The sequence below is a fragment of the Pogona vitticeps genome, chromosome 1, assembly GCF_051106095.1.
Source record: "Pogona vitticeps strain Pit_001003342236 chromosome 1, PviZW2.1, whole genome shotgun sequence".
Lineage (NCBI taxonomy): Eukaryota > Metazoa > Chordata > Lepidosauria > Squamata > Agamidae > Pogona > Pogona vitticeps.
Window position 1 is genome coordinate 212,580,540 of NC_135783.1, and position 21,039 is coordinate 212,601,578.

Consider the following 21,039-nt stretch of genomic DNA (forward strand, 5'->3'; position numbering starts at 1 on the left):
CTCCCACCCCCTGCACACATGTATGCCCACCTGCATGCACACAGGCATGCACCCCCACCCACCTTACGCATGGAACCTGCATGCACGCCCCTCATCTGCCTGTCCCCCCGTGCTCACTCGCGAATGGGTTGAAGGGAACGGGCTGGACAAAATGGCAACATAGGCTGGATGTGGGCCGTGGGCCATAGTTTGGAGACCCCTGATCTAGACTCTTAGCAGGGTCATCTAAGGAAAAATGCTGAAAGCCAAAACCCCAGACTAAGATGCACCCATCCTGTTCAGGAGCTAGTGAGCTCAACAGCAGAAGAGAATTAAAAATTCCAGTGATGATGGAGGTAGGGAAATTCCTGAAAGGCAGCTACTGGGCAGCAGAAGTAGTGGAAGTGACTCTGGTACAAACCACAAGATGATGATGATGATTATGATCATCAGACGAGCTGCACGGATTTTGGTCAAAGCATCTAACAAGTCTCCCTCAATGTACAGCAGTGCAATTTAACCACTTACTTCAAAATTCTACAACTGAAGACTGGATGACAACAGGTCACACTTTTCTGATAATAAAAGATCATCAAAAGGGCTATGAACCCAGTAATTACTGACCAACTACATGCCTTCCAACAATGTTCAAGCTCCTCACAAGAGTATTTGCAAGATCTATATATAAATACTTAACTGAAAACTCCCTATATCCAACTGAACAGAAAGGAAACTTTAAAAAGTCAAGAGGCACAAAAGATCAGCTGCTTATTGATAAAATGATCCTGAAGAATGCAAAAAGACAAAAAACAAACCTTAACATGACCTGGATAGACTATTAAAAAGGCATTTGACTCATTGCCACACAGCTGGATTAACACCTGCCTAAAAATGATTAAGCGATGAGAAACCTAGACAGAATCTTAAAAAGCAGAGACATCACCTTGCCGACAAAGGTCCGCATAGTCAAAACTATGGTTTTCCAGTAGTGATGTATGGAAGTGAGAGCTGGACCATAAAGAAGGCTGACTGCCGAAGAATTGATGCTTTTGAATTGTGGTGCTGGAGGAGACTCTTGAGAGTCCCCTGGACTGTAAAGAGATCAAACCTATCCATTATGAAGGAAATCAACCCTGAGTGCTCACTGGAAGGACAGATCCTGAAGCTGAGGCTCCAATACTTTGGCCATCTCATGAGAAGAGAAGACTCCTTGGAAAAGACCTTGATGTTAGGAAAGTGTGAAGGCAAGAGGAGAAGGGGACGACCGAGGATGAGATGGCTGGACAGTGTCTGCGAAGCAACCAACATGAATTTGGTCAAACTCTGGGAGGCAGTGCAAGACAGGAGGGCCTGGCATGCTCTGGTCCACGGGGTCACGAAGAGTCGGACAGGACTTAACAACTAAACAACAGCAACAAGAGATACAATATTGCATCTCAGCTCTTCTCCTCTCTGTGTGTGTCCAACTCATCTAAAATTAAATTGACCCATCCTTCATCTATTTGATTAAAAACTTGTTGTCAGACAGATGCTGCTTCCACATTAATGGTGCTATCCTTTTCTTGCTAGCTGTCCAACTGACTAAAAGCAAAAAAAAAGGCCACAGTTCCTATGGCCTAATAAGTCCACACCTTTCAAAGTATTTGTGGTTAGAAACTGGACTTCTGTAACAAAAGCTGTCATATACTATCAAGTTGCTTCCTATTTATGGAAACCCCAATAGGGTTTTTGAAGCTAGTGGGATGTTCAAAGAGTCCAATGAGCTCCCACGGCCAAGTGGGATCTGCAAAATATTGTTTTAGCCAAGGGAAAACAGAATTTGATTTTGGAGCTGATGTGACAGATCTCCATGAGTTTTTTTAAAACTCTGGTAGGATTAAGGAAATATTTAAGTGACTCAAGAAAAAGTGATGTGTGTCATGTGACTGCTTTTATAGAGAAGGAATGGACAGGGTGGCTTCCCTCTTTTGTTATAGATTACTAATTCTGCCATGCCCATTATTCCTCATTTAAAATTAGCCCCCGTTAGATAGCCGTGATGCATGCTTGGGACCATTCAGCTCAGATGAGTTTAGTATAGAGAAACAAACTGAGCTGATTTACATTTCTGTTCACAAACACAATCCCCTCCCCCGCTGTATGTCTGTTTCATTGTGTGGCCAAATCAGAGCTCACTCCACATTTAATGCTTGCCACTGCAGAGAGCTTTTTCAAAAGGTGTTGGCAAAGAAGCACCACATTTGTGCAGAATGGGATCTGGGTACACAGTGAAGCATCAGAAAGCCTACAGGCTTAAATGTGTGTACATATTTATAATTATTTTACAAACAGTCAAACAGAAACCCTATTAGTGCAATGCTGGTTTTAGGGGAGGCAATGTTTAAAAATCTGCACATTAAGACTCTCTCACCCCTAACAGGGAAAAACATAGTCCCATAAATAATCCAGAGATAATAAAAACATTATACGGGTCTATCACAAAGAAAAGAAACTTTAAAGTTAAGGCTGGCCTTTAAAAGGCAGGCATGGCAGGAAGTGAGAAGAAAAGAATTTAGTGGGCCTCCTGTTGGGCAACTAGTTGCATTCCATCATCTCAAACTGAATTGACTTCTTGCCACTTCTTCACACATTTTGTTGGGCTTCCTTCTTCCCTGTTGCTTTATTAAAACATATTCAAGTTCACCTCCAATTCAGTGAGCACATATTATTTCATGTTGTGCCCCAAAATGCAGATGGGATGCTCCTGCAAACTTCTTTGTTGAGGAGTTCTCTATTTAAGAAACTTCACTGATGGCTAACCATACCTTTTTGATCCCAACTATGTGGCTCACTTGTTCACCAGAACTACCAGCCATGGGAAATCAAGCAGCCATAGCATCCAGAAACCCAAATGAGAGAAAATTTAGACACCACTGATACTTTCTGTATTTAATTAGACTCACAGAGATGGTTCCTTAGTAAATACATGCATAATACAGTTCCTCAGTATATAATGACAGGAACCTGAACATACAAAACATTTCAAATGTAAAGCACCAGAGTGGATTTCATTTAAATCACAATTTAAATTTTTTAAACTGGATGTTTTTGACTATTTAAACCAAAAATAGTTTTTTTTTATTTTAATTGTGATTTAAATCAATTTGATTTTTTAAAAAAACACACTGATTTTTATTCACCCTGAAAAGTACTGTGTTTGAGTCAACATCTGCCAATAAGGAACTTCAAGTGGAATATCAGACTGCAACTGTGCCAAATGCTGAACAAGAGTTATCAGCACTTTATATATGAATGTTCCAAAGAACTGCAGAGGTGAAGGGTCAAAACTAAGTTGGTTCAGTTCTCTGATACACTCCTTTGTGGGCTTCAAAGAATCATCTATCCAATCATTTAACCTAGAACAAGACACTCTACCAAAAAAATGGAGCTTCTATTGAAAGAAGAAAGTTCCCACATGGTCTGCCTCCGATTATACAGAAAACCTAAAGTTGCCACAGCCATTGCTTTCAGGAGGAAGAAAGCAACAACAGCAACAACAACAAAATAAGCAAAGGAAGCCAGGCTAGCAACTCCACATTATTTGCATTTGGAGCATAGACGCCAAGCCAAGAGAAGAAGAGAAGCTTGGCAAAGTGTGTTCACCTTCATGCCATGACACCAATAATAGGAGCAGCAACAGCAGTGACTGGATCCCCACCAATCCAAGCTGAACAGATAAAGTTTGTTTACAGCCCAGAGGCCTCTTTGTTGCTCCGTGCTAAGTAGGTGGGGCTGAGGATATGGAGACGGACCTGGGGAGTGAGTTGCCTACTCTGCAATACAACTGCAAAGATGTTATGGGACAGCACTTCCAACTCATACTACAGCAAGAAGCAAATGGTTTAGCATTTGAAAATGTCAAGTAATAAGGAGAACTTACCATCATAGTAGACAATGGCACCAACTAGTTTGTCCTTTTGCAACATGGGAAAGAGTTCCAGGGCTCTTGATTTACTAAGCACATAGCTGCTTTTCAGACACTGGCTTCCTGCGACAAGGTCGTAGAGTTTAATTCCTACCCAGTAGTATGGCAACTGCCACCACCTATAAGAAGAGAGACAGAAACAGAATAGAGCAGAAGGAAAATAAAGAATTAATTCACATAATACTTCTACTGCTATAAATATCCTTCTTTCCAGAGGATCATGAGAACTGCAGGTGTTGTCCAACAAACTTAAGTTTGTTCAGACTTGTGAAAAACTCATGTTATCATCACAGTTACTCCCTGAAATTCAGAGAATGATTTCTTCAAGCCAGTGTTAAGGTACCTTAGAAGGATACAACACAGGTGAAATGACACTCGTCCATCATTGTATTTGGTTTTATTGTATTTTATGAGCCTTAATGTGACACATTTTCAACTTCTGAAAAGAATCACATAATAGTGAACATATTCAAGTGAAATCTGGCTTCCTGTAACTTAAGCCCATTCTTGCATGTCCTGCTCTCTGAGATGATCAAGAACAGACCCTGGCTTTCCTCTGTATAACAGCCTTTCAAGTATTTGGTTTCCAGCCTTCCTGATAATCCTTGTTGCTCTCCTCTGAAGAAGTGTGAAGGATATATACTTCTAAGTATCTACAGATATAACACTTCCATGGACTGAAACAGAGTGCAGTCTAGCTGTACCAAGAGGAGAACAACCTCTCCCTTCCAACTGCAGCCCTTCAAGTACAACCCTAGCTCTGGTGGTATAATAGTGAGTGCTGGACTAGGATTCAGGACACCACCACACCGAACCCCTCAAACTCCTATGGAGTTCACATCCCCACTTGGTGCTAGACTCAATGGGTGACTCAAGACCTGTCACATCCATTGAGCCTGACGTGCTTCAAACGTCCATTGGGAGGATGGAACAGGGCGAAATATGTACACAGTCTTGAGGTCACCAGAGGAAAAGTGGGATAGTTTGTGCCCTGCTGCTTCCACCCAATGTGGTCTCTGTGGGAAAACCTTCCTCTAATACTTTATCCATTGATTCCAGATGGTCTTGCTCTATAACAAATGGGTTTATTGATACAATGGAATGAGGTGCAACAAACCCAGGAATTCTCTCCATTCTTAGGAACGTTCTCAGAGGCAAAGTTCATGGCACTTGCCCCTGGGGTGACTCAGCCTAGTCGGAACCCTTCCTCCAAGATCTCTACCCAAGCGCCTTCCTCCTCCATCTCTGAGGCCTCCCTTAATGGGTGCAGGTGTCTCTCATCCTCTGTGGAACCCCTTGGGTAACCACCAAAGCATCTTTTATGGATCCTAGCTGGAAGACGCCATTCCCCTCATCGTTCCCCAGGTGGATTCAATGTGGTGTGACCTCCTCCTCCTCCTCCCAGGCCAGTTGTCCTAAACCTGCACCTGCTTTGGACCTAGTGAGGGCTTGGTCTGAGTACTCTGCCCGGGACCTGGTGCCAATTGCCCGCTAGGGGAAACCCTCTAACAGAGAGAAATATAACAACAAATAATAATAACTATCATGATCATGATAACAACTAGCTCTGGAAGGCTGGGAAACCTCCTAAAACATCTTTCAAATAGCATGGAGGGTTGAAGATGATGGGAAGAATATTCTGCCATTACAGGCAGAAGAAGGCTGGATTTAGTCCTCAATTACAAGTATAAAACTCCCTGTGCTAAATTAGTGTAGTGCCAGTGTGTAGTGATCCTAGGACTAAGTGTGAGTGTCACACTGGACAATGAGAATAAGATCCCGGGCTATCAAGACAGGCTAGAATCTGTAGATCAGTTTCACTCTTGAAACTACACTATGGCACATGGTAGAACAGTAGGTAAGAATAGGAGTTAACTGCCCTTTTTTCAAGTCTCATTTCAGTAGTATACTTGCTGGGTAACCACTGGCAAAGTGTGGGTCTGATGAAATATGCAGACCACATTTATACTTTAGTGAGTGCTCCTTCGGATATTTAAGAACTACAGAAAAGAGACAAAATTCATTTATTTGGATGATCCATTTTAACACTTCTGTAAGAACATCCAAAGAAGGGGAGAGACATAATGTTTAGAAACAAGACTTAAGCATGCATGTTGCATAAGTTAAATGTTTCATTAAAGCCATTGCACTTGTTGTCCACATGGAAGCTGCCTTCTCATTTGAAACTGGTAACCAAGTCTAAGTTCAACATGAACCATGCCAGTACTGCAATGGTACTGCTTGGTGTCATTCTAATGCCTGTTAGTTCCTACAGTGCCAGAGGATTTTGTGTGTGTGTGTGTGTGTGTGTGTGTGCGCGCGCGCACACACACACACACACACACACACACACACACACACACACACACACACACACACACACACACTGCAACAGAATGTGCATTATCAGTAGAAACATTTCACACTTCCATAAGACAATGGCAACATGTTCACCACTCCAAGAAAAATAAAAATACAAAATACAAAAATGAGGGATAAATCCTTGTACTGGCTGAAAAGCACAGTGAAGTAACAAGCATATTAAATTTATCTGCAATGACATGATTAAAAAACATACTGACATTCATATTAGCAGCGTAAGGCAGAACAAATTTTGAGTGACTTACTTGTAAACAGGAAGCATTATAGGCAGAGGAGAAGATAAATGAGGTGCAATTTCAAGCAAGTTGGCACGTTCATGAAGGGCTTCTTTCACCATTCTGTACTAAAGAAAACAATGCAGAATCTATTGATACTGCCAGACAGCACTATACTACCTCTGTTTTTAATGCATTCATATGGACCTTAATTAAAGGGTAAAAGTCCAAGAACAAAATCTGAAGAAGTGTCTTAGGAATGATGTTTCTGAGCAATATATGGTAACCAAGACATACTGACTAGTCTTCTCAAGACAAAGCAGAGGTAACTGGTACACTGTTCCACAAATGGCAAACTGAGTCTCAAGATGTATAAAAACCTGCTTTGCCAACATTTTTATACATCTTGAGACTCAACCTCTCATTTGTACTTTAGTGTTCTCAAGTACAAGAAAACGTAAGTATCCATTCAATGATCTTATGTCACAAATTATTATTCTACACTAAAAAAAATCCCTCTTTTTAGTGGGCAGCAAAAACCACAGAGGCAGTGATTCATATAAGACTATGTATTTTAGTGGAATTTTCTAAAGTAACTTGTCACGAAAATATTACGCTGGACAATGGAAGATCCTTCATCGAGGTAAAGCGGGAAAATCTGAGCAAGTTAATAATGATGGAAAAGACTTGTGGCAGTGAGGGGGCATGAGTTTAGAAAGAAACTGTGAACCAAATGTAGCAATCATTTCATATACAATGGTGCCCCACTTAACAATTACACTGCTCCATGATGAAATCGCTCCAGGACGATGCTTTCGCGATTGCAAAACAATGTTTAAATAGGAAAATACTGCTTGACAATGATCGGTTCCCTGCTTCAGGAACCGATTTTTCGCTTAATGATGATCAGAAAACAGCTGATCATTGGGTTTCAAAATGGCTCCCCACTGTGCAAAATGGCTCCCCACTGTGTTAAGGATGAATTCCTCACATTACAGGCACCACAATATGGCAGCCCTATGGAGGATCTTCGCTGGATGGTGAGGTATTTCACCCATTAACCGGTTTTTAATGCATTCTAATGTGTTTTTTTTACTTTCGCTTGATGATGATTTCGTTGTACAGTGATTTTGCTGGAACGGATTATCGTCGTCAAGCGAGGCACCACTGTACAGCAGAACTATAGACTGGGCTTAGAATTATCTATGCTTCTGTTACTATCAACACTGTTTTTCCTTAGTTCACAATTTTTACTTATTTATCACTCTACTGAATTTGTCTTAATGAATGTGACACAATTGTTTTGTAACGCCATGGCACACCATTAATGGCGCAAGTTTCCATTTTTGCTGTATCAATGAACTGCATTATAATCCCAATCAAACAAAATCCAGTTCCCAAGAAAATATTATATTATGATAATCCTAAAATGAAAAAATTGATGCCTTCAGTGCATGTAACAATCTAGTCAATAGCATGAATCCTTCAGTGGGCCATCCCTTACTTGACTATGACACTCAACCCTGTGCACTGAAATGGATTGTTGAGCCTTTGATGTACTTGTTTTTATTTACCGCTCACAGGTAAGATGAGGTCAGAATGCAATCAGATGCAATTAAACACCTATATCAGGGCTTATGTGCCATGCCATTCTGACTTTATCCAAGAAAAATTATCACACAAGTGTGTGCCTCTTTCTACATGGAGTAGTAGGGAACCATGTTTCTGCCAGTTTCGGGTGACAGTATATCCAATGCCATCACTACTGAAGATTATTTCTCTCCCATTGCAGAATAGTTCCCTTTTGAAGAATGCTGGATAGCTCAGTGATTTAGGCATCTGGCTATGGAGCCAGAGGTTGGGAGTTCAATTCCCCACTGTGCCTCCTTGACATGGGCTGGACTTGATGATCCACAGGGTCCCCTTCCAGCTCTGCACTTCTAAGATAATTATGTGCATAATACACTTTGTAACAAGCATGTCTTGTACACAAGCAAAAAAGTGTCCCTGCTGCTTAATGTCAACTTTCATTATATTTCCTTCCCCAACGTGACACGTCACAGTACCATCTTGACCAGTGAGTCTGAGCAACAGTCTTGTACCATACCTACCCCACTGCGAGGTTCTTTGAAATCAACCAGATAGATATTCACTGCAATTTTTTTTCAATTTAAGATGCTTTTGTGGCACATTTCAAAATGTAATTTCTTCCCAAAGTGACTTGCAGTAAAAAATACTTGTAACGGAATCCAAAAGATGACGTCATCCCTGCCTGTCAATCAGAGGACAGAGCAGGAGGGGCGGAGCAAAAAGGACAGTTAAGACAGCTGGAAGAGACAGTTAGGGAGACAGTTGGAATGAGATAGGGATAGAGTTGGAATCAGGGAGAGATAGAGAGAGTTAGGGACCACAAGATGTTGAGAAAGTGTTAGGGTTTAGGAATAGATAAAAAGGGGTTCAGAAAAGAAACTGAAAGATTAAAACACACATGTAACAGGCAGAAATGAACTTATAAGTAAAACATGGGAGATATTGATTTAAAGTACACAAGAGCTCTGAATACCAGTGACTGAACACATGATTTATTATACATGAATACCTGAACCAGTTATATATTGATTTCCTTTTTATTTGTTCATTAATAAAAGAATGTTTAATTGAAAACCTGATTCCTAAGTTATATGAGCAACTCCTGTGTGTGTGGGACCTGAATTGGTATTAAGAGAACACCTGGTGGCAGCGAAAAGGGCGCATTTACCTTTGTAGAGCCCAAAGATATAAAGGGCACAAAGGGGGATCGCCACATATGGTTGGCAGCGTGGTGGGATTCGAAAGATAATCCAGTGAGCCACAAGATTTCAGTAAACCAAAGAAAACTTGAATTTCCTGAGCTTAGGGAACCTAGTAGTCTGGTGCTACCAGGACAGGAGTGGGACCCTTGAAAGTAGCTTGGTGAAAAGCTTAAAAAGGGACTCCTGAGGCAGACCAGAGAAAGACTACAGAAAGGGGAAGCTCTGAGGAGAATTCAACAGTTCAAGGTTTACCTCAAGATTGTGAAAGACCAGGGAGGCTAGCTTTGGGGTCCTAGGCTCTGAGAAGAGAGTGCTGAGAGGACAAGAAGCGGAAGCCGGGGTCAAAACACAGATCTGAGGGAAACAGAAACAAGCAGAGGAGCTTGGAAAACTGAAAAATAAACAGTAATAATGGTGTGGCTGAAAGCCAAAAGAAACAGTGTATCCCACAAGGAGCTCAGGCAGGGTGCCTGGAATAACAAAAGTAGCAAAGCAAGCCTAGGCTAGGCTGTCTAAGCTACTAAGTATCTCTCCCTAGCACAGAGGGGAAAAATTAGGTCCCTTTTAAAACAAGGCTTGTGTTTTGAATCTGAGAACACAGATAAAACATGCCTCCTAAGAGAGGGAAAAAGTTAACAATGGAGGTTCCTGAAGGATAAGGGTTACCTCATGAAGAGGAAAGTACTCTTGAGGTAGCTGAGCAGGAGGATGCTACTCAGGATGATGATGATGATGCCTCAAAGGGAGGAGGAGAAGGAGAAGCTACTCTAAACTCCCAAGAGTTTCAAAAGTGGAAATGGGAAAGAGAATTTCAGTTAAGGCAATTAGCCCTGGAACAAGAAAAAGAAAAGATGAGGGCTGAGTTAGCAGCTAAAGAAAGGGCAGAAGCCAGGCGGGCAGAGGCAGAAGCAAAGGAAAGGGCTGAAGCCAGACAATTAGCCATGGAGCAAGAAAAGATGAGGGCAGAGGCAGAAGCCAGACAAATGGCCATGAGGGAAAAGGAGATGGAGCATCAACTGCGAAAGAGACAACTAGAATTAACAGCCCTAAATCAGAATAATAACAGTTCAGCAAGTGAACAGATTTTAAAAGTAGACCTCAAGAAATTCCCACAATTTAGAAAGGGGGATAATCCAGAGGCATTTCTGATTCTGTTTGAGAGAGCCTGCTAGGAGTATAAAATCCAAGAATCTGATAAAATGATCCTTTTGAGGACCCAAATTAGTGGCGAACTCACAGAAATATATGCCCGTATGCCTCAGGAAAAAGTGAGATAATACGAAGCTTTTAAAAAGCTGGTTTTTGCATGGTTTAGGATCAATGCAGAGCATTTGAGGCTGAAATTCAGGTCATTGACCAAAAAGCCTGATGAAACCTATTCTCAATTAGGGGCAAATATGCAGAGGTATTTAGAAAAATGGCTTGAGCAAGCACGGGTTGAGACCCTAGAGCAGTGGTGTCCAACCTTGGGCCTCCAGATGTTCTTGGACTTCAACTCCCAGAAATCCTGGCCAGCAGAGGTGGTGGTGAAGGCTTCTGGGAGTTGAAGTCCAAGAACATCTGGAGGGCCAAGGTTGGACACCACTGCCCTAGAGGATTTGAAAAATGTTCTGGGTCTTGAACAATTCTTTTCAGTGTTCCCTGGGGAACTGAAATATTTAGAAACCGATAAAAAGCCAAAAACTATTTTGGAAGTGAGTGAAATTGCTGACCACATTACAGAAATCAAACATCCAGAGTATTCTGAGGTGAAATTTGGGGGGGAAGGCTTGGGATGACAGAAAGAGAGAACCGAGAATATACCTCAGAGACCAACTGACAGTTGGAAGCCATTTTAAGGGCAAGCAGAGCCAGCAAAAATTTAAAAACTGGGAAGGGAAAGGAGAAAATTTTCCTAGTTTTGAACAAAAAGCTGTTAAATGTTTTGCTTGTGGAGAACAAGGACACTTTAAAACACAATGTGTTAAAAACAGAGATTTTGGCCAACAAAAAGGGAATGTAAATGTGCCAAAGAAAGTATATTGCGTACAGCAGAAAGAGGCACCTAGAGGGGCAGTTGAAGCAGGCGCCATGGCAACCACAGTTAGTGCCAGAGCAGAGAGCCCAGAACCACAAGAACAACTCCCAGTAGCTCAAATTCTCCTCTGTTACTTGGTTGGAAATAATCAGGAACTTATGAAATATTCTGGGGATACTATTTATATAAATGAGACTAAACATCAAGCTCTAAAAGACTCATGCTCTCAGGTGACATTATGCCATCCAGAAATAATCCCTTCAGAATTTATAGTGAAAGGAGAAAACATAAAAGTCAAAGGAATTGGGACAGAGATAATTACACTACCAGTGGCAAAAATACCAATAAAATATCAAGGGTGGACTGGTTGGTGGAGGATAGGAATTGCTAGTGAACTGCCAACGTCATGCCTGATAGGTATAGACCTCTCTGAGAATGTCAAGAGTACTTTAGTGAATTCTCGTGCCCAGAAAGAAAACAAGGAAATATCTGAGGAAAAATTTGAGTTCCCTAATGAAATAATAGGAGAGAATGATGAAACAGATGATTTGGTAACAATGAGAAATCCAAATGAAAGTACATTTAAACAGGAGCAAGAAACAAATCCAACGTTAGGACAGTTCTTTAAATTGGTTAGTAAAGATCCAGTATCACCTGAGAACCCTGAGAGGTACTTTGAGGAAAAAGGCCTTTTATATAGAAAAATCTTAATAAATCCCAGGAAAAGAGGAGAGAGCCTTCATAAACTACTAGTGGTTCCTTCCAAATACAGAAAGAAAATAATAGAAAAAGGACACACAGACACCTTATTTGGACATTTAGGTATTACAGAGACTAAGCAAAGGATATCTCAGAAGTATTAATGGCCAAAAATGGGAAAGGAGATAAAAGAATTTTATCAAGCTTGTGACATATGTCAGAGGAAAAGAAATAGTGAAGATAAATCCAATAGGGAGGAAAAGAATAATAGGGATGATTATTATAATTATATTGAAGACATTAATAATATTTTTAAACAACTGAAACAGGAACATAGAAAGGTGTCAGTACTTGGAAATAGTGGGGATGAGGTGAAACAAGTTAACTTTGTGTATACAAACTCAAAAGGAAGACAGGGAACAATAAATTCAAAAATAGAGGGGAAGCCGGGTCCTAAAGCAGTAATTCAAGATATAAGTAACTTAGAGGACATTTGGCAGAGACCTCTAGAGATTGCAGCAGAGGGTTTGCAGGGCCAGCAATAGAAACAGGAGCTAGAGGCTGACAGAAAAGCCAAAGAGATAACATTTAACCCTGGAGATGAGGATCTGAAACTAGTACCCTTCAAAGGGAAAAGGTTACAATTAAATGGGGCAGATCCGCACAAAATAATCCCTAAAATGAACAAAACAAATGATATAATCCAAGAGAAGAGAGAACCAGGGCAGAAAGAGGTTCAAACAAACTTGATAGAACCAGATTATAGAAGGGAGAACGTGATCCTAGGTGCTATGAAAGAAGCTGACAAGGAGAGATATGAAGTACTTTCCCTAGAGAAACAAAAAGAAGCGAGAGCCTTGCTGAGAAGACAGAAGCAGGTCTTCGCAAACTAACCAGGGGTAGCACAAGGAGCAGTGGACCACATTGATACAACAGGTGCAACTCCAAAGTGTTCACCAGAGATTAGAGAAATAGCTAGCTCTATAGCTAACTTAACACACAAAAAGAAAGCTGAAAATATCCAGGGGGCAAGCCAGAACGAGGAGGACATTGGGAAGTGGAAGGAGGCGGTGATGGCCGGTCTGATCGTGAGAGGCGTAGAGTCCCGGAAGGAGTTACACGCTGAGGTGTCCAGATTCGAACCCAGAGTTGTGCTGAGCCAAGCAGACGACAAGGAAGATCATCAGCCAGCTACGTTCCTGAGTGGAAAGCTGCAGACGGTTGAGAGACACCGTGCATCGATGGAATGTAAGTGGGACAAAAGGGGGTGGTTGTTACAAGAGATTAAGCCCTGCAAGGGGAAAGGACAATTTGGACTATGCACTGACTCTTTACCTTTAACTGAATTACAAACTGGGAAAGCCTGCAAAAAAAAACCCTGGCAAACTGGAAGAGGAACTTGCAAGGTTTGGACTTTGAATTTCACAGAAAAAGAAAGACTCGAAAGACAGTTGCTGAAGCCTGGGCCCAAAGACCGAAGGAAGAAAAAAAAGGACTACTGAAAATAAAAGCAGAATGTGATAAACTTCCAGTTATGTATAAGTAAAAATAAGTAACTACAAATGTAATTGCACTGAAAATGAAAGAATGGTAAGTGATGTAGAAGGTAATAAGCTGTTCCAATTATGTGTAAATAAAAGTAAGTAACTGCAAAAGTAACTGTACTTTTAAATGAAGAAGGGTAAGCAATGGAAAAGTGTATTGTAATAACAAATAAATTGAAAATGTTAATTGCAAATGTTAATTGACTGAAGTTAAAAATGTTGAGTAAGTATTAATGTGAATTTAAAATGCGTAATGTTATTATAAGTTGGTGGAAATAGTAAACTGCTTCTATGTTGTTCATGGAGCAAACCACTATAGGTTTCCTCCATGGAACAAACTTGCTAAGGGGGGAGGTATGTAACGGAATCCAAAAGATGATGTCATCCCTGCCTGTCAATCAGAGGATAGAGCAGGAGGGGCGGAGCAAAAAGGACAGTTAAGACAGCTGGAAGAGACAGTTAAGGAGACAGCTGGAATGAGATAGGGATAGCGTTGGAATCAGGGAGAGATAGAATTAGGGACCACAAGATGTTGAGAAAATGTTAGGGTTTAGGAATAGATAAAAAGGGGTTCAGAAAAGAAACTGAAAGATTAAAACACACATGTAACAGGCAGAAATGAACTTATAAGTAAAACATGGGAGATATTGATTTAAAGTACACAAGAGCTCTGAATACCAGTGATTGAACATATGATTTATTATACATGAATACCTGAACCAGTTATATAGATTTCCTTTATATTTGTTCATTAATAAAAGAATGTTTAATTGAAAACCTGATTCCTAAGTTATATGAGCAACTCCTGTGTGTGGGGGACCTGAATTAGTATTAAGAGAATACCTGGTGGCAGCGAAAAGGGCATATTTACCTTTGTAGAGCCCAAAGATATAAAGGGCACAAAGGGGGATCGCCACAATACTGTACAAAAAAACAAAACTAATCCAATAAACTAAAACATTACCAACATTGCTAAAAACACTATTAATTATTTCTCCTAAAAGACTAGGTTGGAAGAGATACAACAGCAATAGTAAGCATAAACATATCACAAAAAATTGTAACCAGTGTAATAACAATAATAAAATTCCTGTATGCAGAAACCTACACTGAGGAGGAAAAGGGTTCTAATCCTACCTTTAGGTATGGGGATAGAAAGGTACCCATTCTGAATACACTGCGGGGGCTAGGGAAACATACATTTTATTGTCCTTTGTTTTAAAGGTTTGTTGGTAGTCATATTATATGTTTAAAGAATTCAAATCTACTCTCACACAAACACCCCGGAAGCTTCCCTACATTATACTTACAGGAAATTCCAAAGCTCCATAAAAAAGTCAAAAACATCTATTTTTTAAAAAAATATGTGCTTTCTTTTCCAACTGTTTTAAGGTAACTGCCTGAAAAATTCAGTGTAATTTAAATATTAACTACCACAATTTCCTTCTAGATAGAGACTGGTATGCTCAATGTGAGCTGCAAGCAGTCAAAGAATGCATTCAAAACCACATTTAAAAAACCATAAATGTGAGAACAAATTTAATTAGATCTGGAGGAGGGAGCTGAGTTAGAATTTTTCTTCTTCTTTTCTTTGCAGCTACCCTCATAAAACAATTACCTGGTCAAAATCCAGCCTCATGATGGCCTTCTGAAGATATCTCACTCCGCCATGGATCAATTTAGTGCTTCTGCTGCTGGTCCCTGATGAGAAATCATCTCTTTCTACAAGGGCTGTTTTTAGGCCTGCGTAACCAGAAAACCAAATTAACTTCTTAAATTACACAATTTGTATGTAATTCATTAAAGACTCTTCTCTGGGGTAGAGACAATCAGAAGAAAAATTACTCTGAACACAGATAAATTTGTATTCACTGTGCACAGCACCATCTCGTTGGCAATGAAGAGCAGCAGCTTCTTCAGGGAAATCTTTTATTTTTTTTAAAGTGATAAATGAAAAAGGCCACAGCTAGAGAATGTAAGAATAGACAAACAATTACTACGTATCTGAAGAAATGTGCAAGAAGCAACCAGGATTCAGTGAATAATAAACCTGTCTATTACCTGGGCTCTTTTCCACAGCATGTGAAGGCCACAATCCTGGGAGTGAGCCTCTTTGAACCCAATATGGCACATACTTTCAAGGAGATGTATATGAGATTACACTATGAATGAGATTGTTGGACTGGCTCAGGAAAGCTTGACCAGGGTCTCAGTTTGTCAGATCACGCTCACCTTCTTAAAGTCAGTAAACATGAAGATACCCAGCTATGGTAACTGAGCAGAATTAAGCCTGCAGAACTGTTTCCATCAGCAGAACTGGGAGAATGGTAACTTCCTTTCCTCATTTTAGGCATTATAAGCTGTAAAAACCTGCTTCAGCATGCTTGGGAACTCTTCAGAAGAGATTTCTCAGCTGCCAGGAGGGCTACAAGGTAGGCAAGTCCCACTACATTAGGAGACATTCACTACACTAGCAAGCATGACACTGGGTTCAAGCCATGATTATCATCAGTATTTAATTAGGAATTGTCACTATTGCTCTCTGTGGGGCTCCCAAGGATGCCTTTTTACCTGTAATGTGGGATATAAACACTTCAAATGGAAAAAATACTGGCTTAATCAACTATCAGCTAAAGCTTCAGTTAATAAATTGGTTGGGAAATTTTTAAAATCAATAGGTGACAAAATTATGGATCATGATACTGTACTATGTTTGTTTTTTGGTTGTTTCTGCCTGTTTCTGCAAAAAAGAGAAACGACAGCATTAAAAGATGGCCTCTCCTTTCAACAACGAGTGATTATTAAATTAATACAATTAACAAAAGCAATTTTTCTCCTCCTTCAATATATCAAAAAGACACCTATTTCAACATTTCAGTAACATGAAAAATGTATTTACATTTTTATCAATTAAAGCACGACTAATTAATCAACAAAAATCCTCTCATCTGATGACAGTGTTAACACAGAGATTGGTTATCCTGTAATACACCTTAACAACCTTTTTGTACACCGAACAAAAGAGGGAAAATGGACCAAGTTCTTATCTTTTTTTTCCCCTTTAACTTGCTGGATCAGATTAAGGTCCACTATACCAAGCATTCTTTGCAAGAATTTCAGCAAATCAGGAGATGCTACAAAAACCAGAAATTATCCAATGATCACTGGCAAGATGGGGATCTACTTTCTGGTGCACCTTATATTAGCTCATGCAGACATGACACTTCTACCCACGCCCCTGCACTTCTACATGAGAACCCAAAGGCATACAACCTCAATTAAGTACAGAAGATCTGACATTTCTGTAAACATAAGGGACTATTCCAGACAGCATACAATACAAGATGCAGCAATGGCCATCAAGCTGGATGGCTTTAAAGACAGCTTAGAAGGATTTATGGAGCTTAAGGGCTAACAACTGCTGGCAGCAATTGTCAAGGGCAGCACACCTCTGAGTCACAGGTGCATGGGACAGTACTATTACTCTCCTGCCCTGCTTGATGGCTTTCAAGGGACACCTGGTTGACAAATAGTGGAACAGCAGGCAGGACCTAATAGGTATTTTGGATGATTCAGAATGGCTCTTCTAATATGAATGAAAGCACATAAGTAGCATGTCAGGTTTGTAAGAGACTCAGTGGCCTACTGCCTTACTAAAATAAGATGAACCCTATAAAAACGATACTACAGTATTTTTAAAAACAAGAACCCTAGGGTTTCTTTCTGTAGTTCTCATTACAAATGAGATCGATCCTAAATTATTTTTGTGGGACATTACCCAACAAAGAACACTGCATACAAAAATATGCAGATTATGTAGTACCTGAGGATTCAAATGATGTGCAGAGGTTATTTAATAAAATCAATAAAGTAAATAATGAAGGTGATCTAAAAATGATTGTTATGATAATCAAGATCATATACTCAATAAAACTAAACAGTTTTAAAAAAACAGTTAAAAGTCCAAAATGAAACTATGGCTCCTGTTAGCAAATACAGATATATTGGAATTACACTGAATAAAGAGAAGAATGTACTGGCTAAAGAATTTGGAATATTGGTTTGGACGCAGCAAAGCACCACTAAATGGTCAGAACGGTCAGGAACTGTCATGATGTCATGGTTGGGGGGGAATAAGAACCCAACAAAGATCCAAGATGCCCTAACTGAGAAAAAGCAAGTCTCTGCGTAAGTTTTGAGATAACAGTTCGAGGTATAGCTTTCTATGAATGTGTATCCTAAAAACAGTGTGTTCTATCAGGTACAGTATTCTTTCATTTTTTAATTAAATGTCAACAAAGTATATCCTACTGTCAACAAAGTATATCTCTACAAGCTGACAAATATTCTAATAAAATAAAGCTTTGAATGTAAGATTTAGACTATACTATATTGTGTGGTTAATTTAATTTCCCCCTAAACAAATATTACAGTTCAAGTATTTTATAGCTATTGATATAGATTTCCTTTTTTAGTTTTTCTCTGTACTAAATATGAAATATCGTATTAAGAAAAAATGTGTGTTTGGGAGTAAAAATGAGTCAAACAAACGTGCTAACTCAGATAACTTTACTTAGAGGACTGGAATGTTTTCTGGAAAATCTTCCAATTCTATTTTTCCCCCCAGGAAACCTATATTACAGGATGTACATCAGCAATATGATGCACTCCATAAACAGGACGAAGCCAAGCAGCATTTAGACAAAACTGAATTGTGTTGTGACAACATTACATTTACTGAGTTTAGAATGTGGTTATTTATAGCACTTAGCCACACTTACATAAGGTAAAGTATCTTCACTAGGCAATTGCCTGAATGCCTGGACATATGGGTAGTGTTACAGTATGTTAAAAGAGGTGAAAGCACAGTAACATTGCTCAGCCTCTCACAAACCAACATGTCTGTCTCAAAGAAAGGTCATAAATGGGAGAAGTGGGTGTATGCACATGATCTGTGCTTCTTTGTTGGGAGAACTAGGTTGTTACACTCAATCCACAAATACCTCAGCTGTTATCATAGAACAGCAACCAGTCTCCGGATTCACATCTGAGAGAGACATCTAAGAGAGACATGCCCGGCAATTTCCAACTTGCCAATAACTTTTTGGACCTTACATCCAAGAGCAAAATGCCTGGCAAAATCCATCATGCCATGTACATTTGGACTTTTAAGTTCATCACACTGGTACAAACCTGATGGTGTTCTAGTCCACGAAAACTCGTGAACTGTATAATGACTTTTCGGTTTTCTAGAAAAGTATCACCTATTTTTGGATTTGTATTTTGTTTAGACCACATGGCTAACCCTTACTTTGATAGTTCAAACGGTTAATTCAATAGCCATAATCAAAATTTAAATGCATCAGTTGTGCCTCAAATAAGGTATCTTGGTCTTTAAGATACACTGCTGATCTGTGTATATCAGTTTCATGTTTCCTTCTCTCATCAAGCCGAGACCAGAGATCTCAGGAGAGGAGGAGGACCCATAGAATGTTTTTCCTTTCAAAATGCTGCTACTACAATTCCATTACCACCCCATTGAATCTCAGGCTCAGAGGCTGCAATAAACAAGGCAAGCCATTAAAAGGAAACTGCCACCAAGGATTTCCTCAGAACAATGTTTTTAGCCCTTCTGTTACAAATCACACAGCAAGTTCCAGTGAAGGAAAAGGGATGGGTCAAAGACGACTCACTGTCCCAAAATAAAGTTCTGCTTCTCCTGCTCCTTTTGTATCTTGAGTTGAGTTGGAATTTTTATGTTTTTTGTTTCAGAGGGAGCTGAGAGTACGTATTCATGCTTTCAAAAACAAACAGCCAGCAGAAATTTTCAGACAGAACATAGAGCAGGATACAAATTAGAGATGAAGCACATTTTGAGTGGTGTTACCACCAAAAACTTCTTTCACCACCTATAAACTTTAGAACTGATTACTTTGTCCCAGCTCCTCGCCAACCTAGCAGTTCGAAAGCATGCAAATGCAAGTAGATAAATAGGTAACACCTCGGTGGGAAGGTAAAACGGCTTTCCCTAGTCAGGCTGGCCATGTGACAATGGAAACTGTCTTCGGACAAGCACTAGCTCTACAGCTTGAAAAACGGGATGAGCACCGCCCCCTATAGTCGGACATGGCTGGACTAAAAATATCAAGGAGAACCTTTACCTTTACAGCAGAAAAAAGGCAGGTCTGGGGGAGAAATTTCACTCCTCTGGATCTTGCCATTGTTTGTGTGTGCATGTCCGTACACACAAACACATACTATCGCAGTACACCATGAAAAAGAAAAACAAACTCTCTGACAAATAAAGTGATTTCTATCATCATCTGTTTCGAGACATCCGACTAGACAGCATTTGAGAAGGCAGTGGAGCCAGTATTGAGATGGGAATCAGAGCCATTTCATCAGAGCTGCTACAATGACAACTTGGATTTTTCCTCTTTCTTGTTCTTTCCCTTTTCCTCTCATGCTATGACTCTTCTGGTGGCAAGGCAATGGCAGGCATTATATTTTCTTTTCTTTTTTTCACTGACCATATGAAAGCCACTTTATGATTCTTTGGGGCATAAGAGGGGCATTACACAAGTAGAAATAAACAGATGGTGGTTCTGGCATTCATAGAATCATAAAATAATGGAATTGGAAAGGGTCTATAACAGTGGTCCCCAACCTTTTTACTGCGGACCGGTTGGGGAAGGCAGGGCACCCCCCCCCTCGCTCACAAGCACACACGAAGGGACAGGGGCACTTGCATGGGCGCATGCCCACTCATGTGCATGTGTGAAGGGAGGGGGGGTGCTCAGGGCCCTCACATGCATGTGCGAAGGGCCTGTGCGGGAGGGAGTGTGTGTGGGGGGAGATCTGTCTCCGTGGCCTGGTCCGTGGACCAGGGGTTGGGGGTTCCTGGTTTATACAGGTTCCCCTTGACATTTTAGTCAGTCGTGTTCGACTCTAGGGGGCAGTGCTCATCCCCGTTTCCAAGCCACAGAGCCAGTGTTTGTCTGAAGACAGTTTCCGTTGTCACGTGGCCAACGTGGCTATACACGGAACGCTGTTTACCTTCCCACTGAGGTGGTATCTATTTATCTACTCGCATTTGCATGCTTTTGAACTGCTAGGTTGGTGAAGAGCTGGGACAAAGCGACGGGAGCTCACTCCGTCGTGTGGATTCAATCTTACGACTGCTGGTCTTCTGACCCTGCAGCACACAAAGGCTTCTGCGGTTTAGCCCGCAGCGCCACCACCCCCTACCTGGTTTATAAGGCTATTGAATCCAACCACTTACTCAATGCAGCAATCCAAATAAAAGTACATCTGGCAGAGGGATGTTTAACTTTCTCTTGATTGCCTTCAGCGTTAGAGCGTTCACCACCTCTTGAGGTCACGGGTGTCACTGTTGTACTGCTCTAACACTAAGAATGTTTTTTACTGATATTCAACTGAAATCTGG

General features: G+C 40.5%; 1 protein-coding gene across 2 annotated transcripts in view; it reads right to left on the reverse strand.

The window, feature by feature from the left end:
* Positions 1–21,039, reverse strand: part of GPD2 (glycerol-3-phosphate dehydrogenase 2) — a 105,959-nt gene that overhangs the window by 46,044 nt on the left and 38,876 nt on the right. For both annotated transcript variants that reach the window (XM_072982969.2, XM_020801160.3), the window contains exons 4-6: positions 15,211–15,335; positions 6,571–6,668; positions 3,899–4,062 (exon numbers count right to left, since the gene is read on the reverse strand). In XM_072982969.2, coding sequence (XP_072839070.1) covers positions 3,899–4,062; positions 6,571–6,668; positions 15,211–15,335 — 387 coding nt within the window. The remainder of the gene's footprint in view (positions 1–3,898; positions 4,063–6,570; positions 6,669–15,210; positions 15,336–21,039) is intronic.